General features: G+C 41.8%; 1 protein-coding gene across 1 annotated transcript in view; it reads left to right on the plus strand.

Moving 5' to 3' along the window:
* Positions 1-779: 779 nt before the first annotated feature.
* The window catches only part of IL31RA (interleukin 31 receptor A), a 32549-nt gene continuing 18878 nt past the window's right edge, over positions 780-14450 (plus strand). The window contains exons 1-4 of the mRNA XM_066181161.1: positions 780-904; positions 11001-11082; positions 11654-11950; positions 13349-13469. Of these exons, the coding sequence (XP_066037258.1) occupies positions 11031-11082; positions 11654-11950; positions 13349-13469 (470 nt within the window). The 5' untranslated portion in view covers positions 780-904; positions 11001-11030. The remainder of the gene's footprint in view (positions 905-11000; positions 11083-11653; positions 11951-13348; positions 13470-14450) is intronic.

A 14450-nucleotide genomic window follows, 5' to 3' on the forward strand; every position in this document is an offset into this window, starting at 1 on the left:
ACCTGAGCTGCAAAAGTCATGGAAGTTTGAAGCTTCTGTTGTGTGTGACACCAGTGCAGGATAAACAATTTGTTGTCTGTACTGGATCTCTTCCTGAATTGCGGCCAAGATCTCTTGATGTACTGACTGCATTATTAAAATTCAGTACCTCTTCTTGGAGAGGGCTTAGCAAGGGCTGTCAGTGCTTAATAGGAGGCACTTTAACTAGGGACTTCGGGTTTCCATTTACTAACTTCACAGCATCTTAACTGCAAAGTTCCTTCTGATTTTCAGTCCTGTTATTTCATTTCATGTTGCTGATGGCTGCAGCGGTCTTCCAAGCCATTAGCTGGAATACATTTTTTAGTTTTAAAAGGGATCATCATCACTTGATTTATTCCCCTGTCTGTGCCCTAAATGATGCATGAGGTACCTTACGCGTGAGTGCTCCTCGGCGGTGGCTGTTACCCAGCACGCTTCTTTCGCTGCGCGTGTTTAAGCGATTTCAGGACACTCTTTTGACTTGATTAATCTGTACCAAAATGCCACTGCGTACACTCCCGGCTGATTACCGCCCTTCGGAAAAGCGGCGGGGCTGGCGCTGGCGCGCCCTCAGTCTGTGCGGCGGCGGGGCTGCGTCCCCGCTCCGCCCCGTCCTTGGAGCTGCGGTGGGCGGGGGCCGGTCGGGGTGCGGAGGGGCCGGCGGGCGGGCTCCGGGCAGGGCGGGGCCGAGCATCCGCCCGCGGGGCAGCTGGGACGGTCTGAGTCCCACGCCGCTAGTCCCAGCGGCGGGGGTGAGGGGTTCTGGCCTTCGGAATTACGGGAAAAAGCGTTACTTGCGCTCAGCAACTTCTTATTTTGTCCGCCCCTTCGCGGTCGTGGGGAGGCAGACCTTGTTAAGCCAAACGCCCTTTCGGCAGCTGAGGTAAGTGAAAAAGTGTTTTCAGAAGAGGTCTCTCTGCTCATTTTCCTTTATATGAAGTGGGGGAGTGCGTGAAACTCGCAAGTGTTATTCGCTTGGATCTCTAGCAGTGAAGCTTGCTTGCATTCGCATCTCTCCAGGCGTTCATCCCAGACTTGGGTCAGGACGTGCTTCTGTGTCTCGTCGGGCCAAAAATATCCTTTTGGTTTCTTTCTTTCAAGTCCATGAGATAGTAAGAATTGAAATTTTCTGTTTGGCTCATTGCATTCGTCTCGTTTTGTAAAGAATACAATACAGATGCTTGGCAGTGGTTTTCCTTGTGTGTGTAACGGTTAAGAGTCAGTTCTCAAAACGTTTGCAATTTATGCAATCATCAAAGGAAGGATAGGCTCTTATTTAATTGCTGTCTGCTTAATTTCTATTCACTCAGATTCTCTCGAAGTGATGTATCAAATTTAAATGCATTGGCCCCAGGTTTCTTCTATGTTTGCAGTTTCTGCCTTCTGGGGAAAATTATTTTTGTAATGAGTTCGTGTACATATCCATCATGAGTATCATTTTCATGCACTCATGCTTTAATTGGGGAAGTGTCACTTGCCTTCTCACCTGTAATGGACTGCATGACTTTTGGGAGTGGAGGGTCTGGAGCACAAATACTGTGAGAAGCAACTGATGGAGCTGGGGTTGCTTGTCCTGGAGAAAAGAAGGCTCAAGGGAGACCTTATCATTCCCTACAACTGCCTGAAAGGAGGTGGTGAGATGAGGATCAGTCTCTTCTCCCACGTTAAAAGCAGTGGACAAGGAAATTGCTGCACGTTGCACCAGAAAAGGTTTAGATGGGATACTAGGAAAACTTGTCAGAAAAAGTTGTCAAGCACTGGAACAGGCTGCATGGGAAAGTGGTAGAGTCATTGTCCCTGGGGCTATTGAAAAGGCATGTAGGTGTGGCAGTGCTGGTTAATGGTTGCACTTGATGGTTTGGGAACACGGGTTAGAGATGGACTTGGCAGTGCTGGTTAATGGTTGTGCTTGATGGTCGTCTTTAACCAAAATGATTCTATGATTGTCTGAAATAGTTGAAATCTAACTTCTAGACTCTTATCTATGAATTAAGAAGCTGATTGGGTAAGGGAATGCTTTCATGCTTGAAGAAAACTTTATGGATCGGATGAAAGAATGGAATGGTCAGTTCAGATTTTTCTGTCAGAGGCTAATCCATAATAAAACAAGTATCAAAAGGGATAAAAAGGGAGAAAGAAGCTTTGGGCCTATATCATGAGGTTGCAATATTGAAGGTTAAAGATCTTGATTTTTCCATAATAATCATTTAAACGGGGGGAATTTTTGCATAATTTCGTGCTTGTAGGGCACATTTTCAATTAAAAACGCCATGCTAAGTGATGTCAAAATATAGACGTGTTTAGTAGTGTTTGGAGCCTGATTTCTCACTACCATGCGATGTTTTGCCTTGAAGTTTTAATATACAAAAGTATTGTTAATAAAGTTTACAGCATGGATAGTAAAGAAAAACAGAATATGTAACATTTATGAGTTGATCTGAAGCAGCGGGGTTATGGTACTGCAATGAGTCTGAGTTTATAATCTTTTCTAAAATACATGATTAAATATCTTTTTCAGACATGTTCAGGTAAGTTTGAGGGTCATGGTAATTTTTTTTGGGTGTCAAGAAAGTGTGAAAGTGAAGTTTGTCCATGTTTTGTAGTTTTGCCTTCTCTTGTCTGTGGAGCAGGGTATTACCTGCACTGTGTTCTGTCTTCTTCTACTTGAAGCACTGAGTGGCCCAGGGATTATAACTATATTCTGCATTTTGGGGCTGTAGCTGGTTCCATAACAATCCAGAAACATATTTGCTTTCTTCCAAAACATGTTTTGTTAACATGATTGAAGTAGATGTGTGTTTTACATCTAGTGCCGGTCAAAGTTTGAAAAGCAAGACTGGAGGAGGTGTACTAATGCTCTGAAATAGTAGAATCTTCTTTCTGATTTAATGACAGGTGTGTATTCTGTACAATACAGATCGAAGCCACTGAAATCTGACAAATGTAAAAGATTATGATCTAGCTACCCTCTTTTCAGTGAAAGCTCTATATTTCTTCCGAGTTCATTGCATGGATCCTCCTACTCTGCCCATCTATTTTGCTCACCTGATTGTTTGCCACAGCAGAGATGGCTTTTTCTCCACCAACACAAAGGGGAACAAAGGCAACCATTGTCTAATAATGTCTTACTTAGTGGCCCATATGTAAAGATAAAGACAGTAAATCTTGTTTTGTGTTTGTAACTTTAAGCTTTTTCCATAAAAATTCTGTTTCTTTTCTGAGGTACAATATGTTAATTAGTAAAAGAATACCTGTTTTTTAGCTTTTTTATCTATCTGACCATTTTATACCTTCGGATTTATATAGAGGCTTATTTGTTATACTTGTTCAGAGAATAACGAGTTATATTCTATTTTTTCCTATTAGTATCAAGCTCATGTAGTTAAGTTTTTGATTTAAATTTCAGTGTAGCGGCATTTTGTATTATAATGTATGAATATTCAGTGTGCTGTTCTGTAAGAAAACAAAGGGTTTCTCAAAACATGTTTTGCATCTGTAACTCCAGGGTACACTAAGCAAAATAGCTGTTATCAGCAGTTATTAGCAGAACAGACTTTTCCTGGTCACTATGTCGTTCAGAATTTTAGAACAAAACTACCTTATCCTTTTTGCCTACATTTGCTATTTAGAGACTGAAAGAGGAAAAATTACTTTCCTACTTTTTCAGTTTCCAGTTGGTTTGAAGTTTTTAAATTAACAAGGTTTTTTACATAATGGTGCTTTTTTTTTTTTTTTTTTTTGATGTTACAGTGTTTTTAGAACAAATTTCTGTGGTCAGCAGTTGATACAGCATTTTGAGAACTTCACCGTGTGGCTCCTTCAGATATGTCTGTAATCTTAGTAGTTTTCTGAGTAGATATGCATTGAATTTATTTACTTTAAGTGGTGTTAGTACATTAGGACACCATTAAGTTTTCTAGTAGGCCATCATAATTTAAAATACATATGGGTTTGTTTTCCAGAAGAAAGTGCACCTAATACCTGTTTCAATCAAGTTCTATTTAAAGGCAAAACAAGAGGTGGTTGGTGGCAACCGACATGGCTTTACTAGGGGCAAACCATGCCTGGCAAATTTGATGGTCTTCTGTGATGGGGCTACAGCTTTGGTGGACAAGGGCAGAGTAAGGGTAGTCTCACTGTCTACCTGGACTTGAGCAAAGAATTTCACACTGTCCCACTTGCCATCCTTGTCTCTGTATCGGAGAGATGTGGATTTGATGGACCATTCAGTGGATAAAGGACTGGCTGGATGACCACACAGGAAGAGTTCTGGTCAACAGCTCATTGTCCACGTGGAGAGCAGTGATGAGTGGTGTCACCCAGGGGTTGGTCCTGGGGCTGATACTGTTCCACACGTCTGTCAGTGACATGGACAGTGGAATCGAGGGTGCCCTCACCAGATTTGGTGCTGACACTGAGCTGTGTGGGGCACCTGACACAGGGGAGGGAAGAGATGGCATCCACAGGGACCTGGACAGGCTTGAGAGGTGGGACCATGCAAACCTCAGGAAATTCAGCAAGGCCAAGTACAAGGCTCTACACCTGCACTGGGGGAATCCCAGGCACACCCACAGGCTGGGCAGAGAAGTGATTGAGAGCAGCCCTGTGGGGAAGGACTTGGGGGTGATGGCTGATGAAAAACTCACCATGAGCTGTGAGTGCTCACAGCGCAGAAAGCTATGGAAATCCTGGGCTGCATCCAAAGCAGCACTGGCCAGCAGATTGAGACAGGGGTTCTACTCCTCTGCTCTGCTGAGACCCCAGCTGGAGCACTGCATCCAGCTCTGGGGTCCCCAGCATGATGACAAGGAGTTGTCAGAGCAAATGCAGAGGAGGGCCAGGAGGTTGCTGAGAGGTCTGGAGCAGCACCCCTGTGAGGATGGGCTGAGCAAGTTGGGGCTGTGCAGCCTGGAGAAGAGAAGGTTGTGTGGGGACCTCATAGACACCTTCCAGTATCTGAAGGGGCCTGCAGGGAAGCTGGAGAGGGATTCTCTCACGGGAGCTGGAGTGACAGGGCAAGGAGGAATGGGTGCACATTGAAAGAGGGGAAATTTAGATTAGATAGTAGGAAAAAAAAAACTCTGTGAGGGTGATGAGATACTGGATCAAGTTGCTCAGGAAGGTTGTAGGTGCCCCATCCCTCGAAGTGTTTGAGGCCAGGTTGGATAAGGCCTTGAACAACCTGGGAGGTGTCCCTGAGCATGGAAGGGAGGATTGGGATTAGATGGAAGATCCTTTCCAGTCATTAACATTCTGTGATTCAGTGATACTCTATGACACACCATCCTTACATTTACAGATGTTGCATGTTCTTTATTCTTGGTGTAACATCTACACTGTATATACAGGCATGTAGTTCGTGTAGTTAAAAACAATCTTAAAAATGGATCTGAATTGAAGAGTTTCATGTCCTGAAATGGGGAAGAAGGGCAGTTAAGAAATGCCCTTTAAAACGATATGGGGAAAAGTCTGGCTTTGATGAATCAATTTTTAATGACTTGAAGAAGACAGTTCTGTTCATATTTGTTAAGCCATCAGAATTTAGCTTTTATAGGCATCTTTAATTGAAGCACTTAGGCACATACGGTGTAATTTTCACTCAGACACATTCTTGCATCACTTTTACATACACAACCTCTTCAATAAACAGGCAAAGAGCTATTTTGTCACATATCATGTATCAGAGTCCTGACAAGCACATAAGAATTAAGCAGCATTGTGACCTACTGAGTCACTACATTGGTTTCTGGCAAGTAATAACTAGCAGCTGCCATGCCAAATAAATAGCTGCTAATTGATACCGGAGAAAGTGGAAGCAGGAAGACTGAACCAAATTAACAGATCATGTCTGGGGAAAGTCATGGAGGTCTTTCTCCTCAGTTCTCTATTTCACCAACTCAGATGTGTCTTAGTTTGGGAAGACAGGTATCTGCCAGGTAATAAAAACAACTGGAGTTTCCTTTGGAATGGAGAGTGTAAACCCCCCCCCCCCCTTTTTTTTTCATTTTCAATTATAAATTTACAATCAGAGGCTCTTAGGCAAGGATTTGGGAAATAGGAATAGCAGTTCTTTACTAGTATGTATTACAAAGCAAACAAACACAAAAAAACCCCACCAAACAACTACAGCATTAATAACGAACGACAACAGTACCAAGAACCTTGAGGGCTTTGTTTCACAAAACCCAGGGCAGTTTGGTTTCGGTGTCCCTGCAGGATCCTCAGAGCACCAAGCTGAAACAGTGGAAAGTCCCGGGCTGGTAGCTGGGATGGCAGAGTGTCCCGGCAGGCAGGGGCAGGATGTCCCGGCAGCACAGGGGGTGCAGGGTCACACTGTAGCAAGAGGAGCAGCGCCGAAGAAGCCGAAGGCGAGGCAGGGCCGGCTCAGCTCCCGCGGGTGGCAGAGAAAACTCAGGATTCAGGCCGAACCGGTGATAGCAGATTTCCCAGGACTGGATCCCTTTGGCCACAGTGAAACTCTTCCAGCCAGCAACAGCCGTTCTCTCTCTCCCCGAACGCCGAAAAAAAAGAAGAGCCCACAGCTGCCTCAAGCTCTGTCTTTTACCTGCGTTATTTTACCTTTCCAACTCTGTCCACCTCTTTGTTTCGGTTAAGTACTCTCAAGTATCCAACACTTGGTCTCCTTGGTAACTTATGGGGAAAAAAATTCTTTAGAGAAAGAAGGAACAAACCTAACCCCCAACAAGATGCCTGTCTGATCATCTAGCAAGTTGCTTACATTTGCTAATGTTGTACAAGTACTTCTTTTCTCAGTTGTCTGCTATTTTGGTAAGTGGAAGTGACTTAGTGTGTAGTTGAGTACTAGAGAAGCACTAGAAGAGGGGGAAAAGGTACAGGATGAATGCAGGATGAGGAGCACCCACTGACTGGTTGGAATTATCGACTAAGTTTTCTGGTGTGCGTGTGAAACTAGAATTTTTCAAAGACTTCTAACTTGACATTGCAGCCAGCTTGGTCAAGCCTATTCTTGTAGTGCTGTGCTCCACTCTGGTGGGATATGTCATGGTATGTGGTATTTTCAGTTTAAGCTTTCAGAAATGTTTTCATGATTTGCCAATACGTCTTGAGTTCCAATTCCTTCTGAAAAATTCCATTCCTTCTATAGGGGATTACTGGAGCTAGTTGAAGGAATATGACAAAAAAATTGCTGTGTTCTTGGAAACATCTGAACTATTTTGGTTGAAATGCAACCTCTTCTGTCTTGTATCCCCTCAGTAACAGCAAATCCTCATGTATAGGATATCAGCAGAAGCTTTATCTCTTACTGTGGGGAATAAAGGAGGACTTAGAGACTTGCATGTGCCTGCAGGGCTGTGATATTCTTGGCATAGTGGAGATGTGGTGGGATGGCTCCTATGGCTGGAGTGCTGGAATGGAAGAATACAGGTTCTTTAGGAAGGACGAGCTGGGGAAATGAGAAGACAGTGTCACCTTCTATGTCAGTGACCAGCTAGGGAGCACAGAGTTCTGGCTGAGGGTGGGTGAGGAGCTGACAGACAGGTGATGGGTCAGGATTAAAGGGAAGACAGGGACAGGGGACCTGATAGTGGAGGTCTGCTACAGGCCACCTGACCAGGAAGGCTGAGCAGATGAGACTCTCTACAGATGGATAAATATGAGAAGCCTTGTGTTCATAAACCCTGGTGTTGATGGCGGTCTTCAACCTCCCCAGTATCTGTTGGAAGGACAACACAGCTAGGCATAGGCAATCCGAGAGGTTTTTGGAATACATTGGTGGTAACTTCCTTCTCCAAGTGACAGTGGAGTCAATGAAGAGAAGTGCTAGGATGGACTGTCTTGACATCAACAAGGAGGGGCTGGTGGGAAGGTGAAGCTCAGGAGCAATCTTGACTGCCATAACTGTGAAATACTGTAGTTTGATTGAGATCCTTAGGGCAGCAAGGACAATAGGCTCATTATCTTGAGCTCAGAGGAGCAGAATTTGGCCTCTTCAGAAACCTGCTTGGTAGAATACCACAGGATAAAGCCCTGGAGGGAAGAGGGGTCCAAGAGAGCTGGGTGATACTCCAGGATCATCTTCCTCCAGCTCAGGATTGATGTGTTCCAACAAAGCGGAAGTTGGTCAAAAACAGTGGGAGGGCTGCTTGGATGACCTCAAACACAAAAAGGAGGTCTATACAGGATATAAACAGGGACAGGTAGCCTGGGAGAGCAGCCCAGGGATCAAGTTAGCAAAGCTAAAAGTCCTGATAGAATTAAATCTGGCCAGGGACATAAAGGACAATGACAAAAGCTTCTAGTCTTGTGCTGGTACAGAATACTTGGAGCAAGTAGTCTTTTTTTATTGCGATCAGTAGTGTGATTCATCTTTATTTCTTTGAGAACAAGAACACACACCCTTACATGAATGGGTAGTAATATATTCTCTTTATGTATTGGCTTTGTTTCTTGTTGGTACACATCTTGCTACTCATGTATTTTAGGAGTATGTCACTGGACAAACTCCTCCCTAATTTTTCTTGTATACTGCATGTCCTTTTCTTTTTTTTTTCCTCCTGTTTTTTAGTGTCATAGCCTCAGAGTTTATAAAATGCTTCCCAAGGCAAACTTAACCTAATATTTAATTTGATTTCTGACAGAAACTGAGCTCAAAGCATTGTTTTTACCATGTTTTTCTCTATTAGATTACTGTAAAGTTTAATTTTCTAGCAAATCCAGTAAGTTTTTGTGGAAAGAACCATGGCATAGGGCATAACCCCTACTGCCTGTGTCCATCTTAGATCTCTGTCAAGTGACCTGGTGCACACCTGCTTCCTGGCATTATTGGAACCTGTGGGAGGATACTTTATTGTGACTGAAAGCTACTGGTATGCCTGTTTTAGGGAGGTAGTACTTGCCTCCCACCTGGAGCCCTCCTGGGACACTGGTTTGATGGAGAGCTGAAATCCCAGACAAGTCTGAAAACATAATGTGAAACATGGACCCTAACTACCTGCAAAACAGTAATGCCCACCTGTTGCTTGTGAGCATTGTAACTAGACCTTCTTGTCCAGGGAGTACGAATACTGGGCTCTAGACCCTCCTGTGGTGAAGGGGATCGGACACATTTTCTACGGGCAGATTTTCTACTTACTAGCCAGAGGAGTAGTGTGGGTTGCCATTCATGCTGGACTTGGGCCACTTTGCAGACAGGGGTTCTTACAGACAAGCTGATGAAGCATGGGCTGGATGAGCAGAGAGGTGGACTGAAAACTGGCTTAATAAATGGACACACAGGGTGGTGATCGGTGGTGAAGTCCATCTGGAGGCATGTCTCTGTTGGTGTACCCCAGTGGGCAATACTGGATCCAGTCCTGTTCAGCATTTTCATTAGTGTTCTGGATTAGAATGCTCTGGCAGAGTCTGCCTTCAGTGAGTTTGCTGATGACACAAAACTGGAAGGGGTGACTAATAAGCCAGAGGGTGGAGCTGCTGTCCACAGCGACCTTGACAAGCTGGAGAAATGGGCTGGCAGGAACTTCATTAAGTTCTATAAGGAGAAGTGCCACATCCTTCATTTGGGGAGGTACAACCTCGTACAGCAGTAAAGGGACCTGGCCGATTGGAGCACAGCTTTCCAGGAAAGGCCTTGGTGCTCCCTGCCACCCAGGAGAACTTGAGCCAGCCATGTGCCCTTGTGACAAGGTTTCCTGGGCTGTGTTAGGACTGGAACTAGCAGGTCAAGGGAGGTGATCCTGTCCCTCTGTTCAGCACTGATGAGCCCGTCCTTGGAGTATTTAGTCCGGTTCTGGACTCCTGATAGCAAGAGAGACATGGACATACTAGAGAGAGTTCAGGGAATAGCCACAATGACAATGTACTGTAGCATCTGCCGTATGGGGGCTGGAACTATTCAGCCTGGAGAAGAGAAAGCTCAGAGGAGATCTCATCAGCATCTGAGGGCAGGGTGCAAAGAGGCCAGAGCCAGAAGCATTCCAGTTATAGGACCAGAGGCAATGGGCACAAGCTGAAACACAGGAGGTTCCTTCTGTACATCAGGAAATACTTTTTTTTGCTGTGAGAGTGAGTGAGTACTGGAGCAGGTTATCCAGAGAATTTGTGGTCTTTCCATCAAGGGATATTTTCAAAAGCTGTCTGGACATGGTCCTGAGGAGCTGGTGGTAGGAGGCCCTGTATAAGCAGGGAGTTTGGATCAGATGGTCTGTAGGGATGCCTTTCAGGCAAACATTCCTGTGATTCCCTAAGTGCTGACAGCAGCACTTGAGGAAAGGAGAGTGTTTGATTTTTGTAATTTTTTCCTATGGAACCCTAGATTCATCTGTGCTCCTTGAAGAAATCAGTCTACTACTTTGCTTTCATCCTTCTTAACCTAGAGTCTGAGATTTTTTGACTGCACCATAGTTCAGTAGTTCTTTTCTTCTAAAAGGAAGGCAAAGAGAGGTGCCTTTCTTTGTCTTTGCAAAGTGAACCCAGGTCTGTTTTCAGGGACACTGAACTGAGAAAAAATACGAATTCACTCTTTTGGGTGAAAGGTTACCTGGATTGTTATCCAATTCCTGAACAATTTCTTTATTAGGTGGTGATGAACAAGATAGGCAGATCATTCCTTCTGTAACTGCCTTAATTTTCGAAAGAATTCACTAGATGAATCTGCTTAGAAAAGACTAGGCAGGGTGAATGTCAAATGAATGGAGATCCATTTCTTACCAGTTATTTACATGATCCTTGGAAGGTAAAACACTTGTGTGGATTGGATTGCCCTAAGCAGTGTTTTAGGTACACTTAGCTATCTCTTTTGTATGCAACTTGTCTTAGTAAAACTGCATCAAATTTCTCCATTGTTTAGGAAAGTAACACTTAGGACAAAGCAGTACTTCACTTGAATACAAGTTAGAAAAGCTGAGTAACATTATTAACTCTTACACAAATACTAACAAAGTATTAAAAGACATCTTCACTTTACTGTTAAAAATAAAACCCTCTCTTTTTTATGACAGCATTTTCTGCCCGTACTTACTGAGAAGGAAATGTTCGGTAATTTGATTTGGATGCTTGTCCTGCTCTGCAGCTCTGTAGCAGGTATGTTTCTGGATTATTACCACCTGTCTTGCCTTAAGAAATTTTTCCAAGAGGTAACATTCTCCCAATGAAATTTTGAAGAGTTCTGAAATATATTGCTGCTTAGTTGTAAATTTTAGCCTTACTGATTTAATGTAGTTTTGGATATTGTAGTAGTAATGATAAATGCATGTAAATTACACACATATTTTTTACATATAGGAATGTTTTATAAAAATATTATAAAATATTTATATTTATAAATATAAATTTTATTTTTATAAATATAAATATATTTCTAAAAATAGGCTTAAATTGCAAGGCTTTCTTTACTTCATTTACAGCTATTTAAAAAGTATCTGAGTGGAAACTTCCTAATTATGTCTGTGAAACTGTTGAAACGTCACTCTAATGTAATATCCATTGTAATACAGTAATTAACGTGAACTGCATTTTCAAAGAGCCGTGTCTGATTTGAATGACTCACTGGGACTTTATTTCAATTCTGTATGAAAAACAAAACAACTTAGCATTTTTCCAATAGTATTTTAAGAGGAATATGGCTATGTTGTGTCTTTGATTTTGTTTTTAGATGAAAACTCTATCAGAGATGCTGAAATTTTTCCTTCATCTCCTGAAATTGAAAGAGGATCCTCTCTGAAACTATCCTGTGTCCTTAGAAAGAACTACATGCCTCAGAGAAACGCAAGCCACATCATCTGGAAACTGAATGATGCATTGATTGCTCCAGAAAACTATAACATTGTGAATGAGACTGTATCTAATATAACCATCCATAATTTCACTTACAGCACAGCTTATGTGAAATGTTTCATGAAGTACGTGGACAAGGAACTACCTTTGGTTCACACAGAAGTTAAATCTGGCTGTAAGTAGAAAGGCACAAAAATTACTCTTAACATTTTTTAATACTTACTATAATAATTTTACTTTTAAGCCAGCTAATTTTGGCTGTGGCATTTTAAAACATATGTATTCAAGTGTGTATATATATATATATGTGTATACACACACATATATGTACGTATGGGGATTTTTTCTGAAATAAAGCATGAAATTACCAGCGTTCCTTACTGACACAGGTCTGTAAGCTCTCTGTCCCTGACTTTTCCCCAGCTCAAGTTTTCTGATGAGTTCCAAAGGTAGTGGGTCTGTCCCTTTGGTTGTGTCATCTTTCTAGCCTAGCCAACTTTAGCCTTCTACAGAGAGGATTTCCTCTCTAATCCTCTCTTCTTAAGAAATTATAATTACACTCTCTTATGGAGAACATTAAAAAATATATGTGAATTCTCTAATTTATTGAACAGATTAAATCCAGATCATACTAATGTATGCCTGGGGTCCCATTCTAATAAAAAAGTAATAAAAGCAAAACATCTGTAGAAAAAATCCAGCAAAAGGTCTTGGTTGTCTGCAAAGCTTAATGTGCTGTAAGCTTGTTGATAAAAAAAAAGATCTTTTGGCAATTCTATTAGATGGGACAGAAAAATACTGTTTAGAAAAGACAGCTTTTTCAACCAGTTTATTTCATTGGTCACAGTTCTCTTCTACTCCAATTTCTTCTAATCCGTGAAGAAATTGAGCTGTAACAAAAAAGTCTTTCAGAGTGTTACATTTTTATGGATGACTTCAGACTATGGAGATTGCAGAAGATTGTTTCCTTTGTGCTATCTTCCTTATAAGATAAAGAAGGTCCAGAATCAGTGATTTATTCAAGGTCACATAGATCCATTTTCCAGGAACTTGTGTCCTGCCCTCTTGAGGCTGTGTAGGTTTCTTAGGTTTGAGTTTTTCACAGGCTAAACAATTTGATAATCTGGGAGAGAACCAAAAGGCGTTCTGTCTGTCAGAGAATGCCTTTTTTTTGTGCTCTTGCTGTTTTTTTGTTTCCCTCTTACTTTCTGGACTCACCCTAAACTACGGGTGTGTTGTAGGGGAAGGTGGGGTGTGTGTGTATGCTTTGATGTCCAGGACAGTGTATGCAGTAGTTTGATATATGATAGTTAAAGAGTTACTGCCTTTAGGCACACTCAATAAAGTATTTCTGAGAAACAGTTGAAGAAAATCTCACTGTCTCCTCAGGGTAAGAAAGAGCGGTTTTGATTTTGGTTTTGTGAGGAGTTCTGAGGGCAGTGAGGGATGATAAAATGAAGTGCTATGAAGACAGTGAATGAAGTTTGCCATAACTGCTTTTTAACCAACAAAATCGGGTGTACATAAAGTTACTTATTTTTACTGGATTTTTTTTTAACCTCTGCCATTGTAGTTCGTCCAGACATGCCAGAAAATATTTCCTGCATTTATTTCTATGATGCTAACCTTACTTGTACCTGGAATGCAGGAAGAGAAACAAATTTTGCAACAAACTATACTCTTTACCGGAAACTGTAAGTACTAGAGATACTGGGCACAATCAGTTCTCTTCCTCTCTCATCCTGACTTCTGTTTAAAGAAAACTTGAAATCATCATGGAGATAGGAGTCTTGGCATTTCTCAGTAATCTAAATTGATTAATTCAGGCTTGGTACTTGTTGAAAATACTTGCTGTCTGGTACTTTTTTAGTGTGCTGTACAAAGGAAATAAGCATTCTCAAACAATATCCAGTATCGAAATATTTCTATCAGAGCTGATACTCACTTGTTCTTTTGAAGTAACATTACTAATAAGATTGAAAGTTGAGTGACTTTACTCACAAATGGATAATGGAAACATTTTATGTGAGAGTTTCCCAGAAACTTTATATGTAATGAACTGTCCTAATTTTGGGTGTGTGAAAGATTGCTTCCTCATCTGCTTTAAAAAATTCCCATCAAAATTCATTAAGCCACTGATTTACTGCAGTGTTCTGCTTGACTCTAGTAGCATTTAACCTAGTGACTCTTGGAGTCTAAAATCTCAGTGAAAAAATCCAGAGCTGTCCTTTTGGATTGCTTGGGGATTTCTATTTACAAATACAAATTATGTGGTCTCATGCATTTCAGTGTTGAAGCACAGATACTTGGTTGTTTCAGTTTCTGTTGGATTTTAAATGTTGGTTAGGAGCTTGGTTTTTCATAAGTGACTGTGACAATGGTGAAATCAGTGTTGTTTCAAGGCAGATCCCAGATAGTATTTTGAAGGCGGTAGCACAGATTTGTCTGAGGTGCACTATTCCATCTGTCCTTCATAGTGCTGCTTCTAGTAGTGCTCTTTTTCTGCCTAACCAAGACTCCAGGTAATACTGTTTCATGCAGAAATTTCTAAAATGCCTGAAGTTATTCTTGAGAATGGGAAGGAATTCAGACTCTGGAGAGTACTTTTCATGTTGTACAAGCGTATACTATTGACAACTATTTTTTAAATTTAAATTGTAGGGTAGGAAAACCTC

This window comes from Chamaea fasciata, unplaced genomic scaffold (assembly GCF_029207755.1).
Source record: "Chamaea fasciata isolate MVZ Bird 193981 ecotype frontalis unplaced genomic scaffold, bChaFas1.0.hap1 SCAF_4, whole genome shotgun sequence".
Classification (NCBI taxonomy): Eukaryota; Metazoa; Chordata; class Aves; order Passeriformes; family Sylviidae; genus Chamaea; species Chamaea fasciata.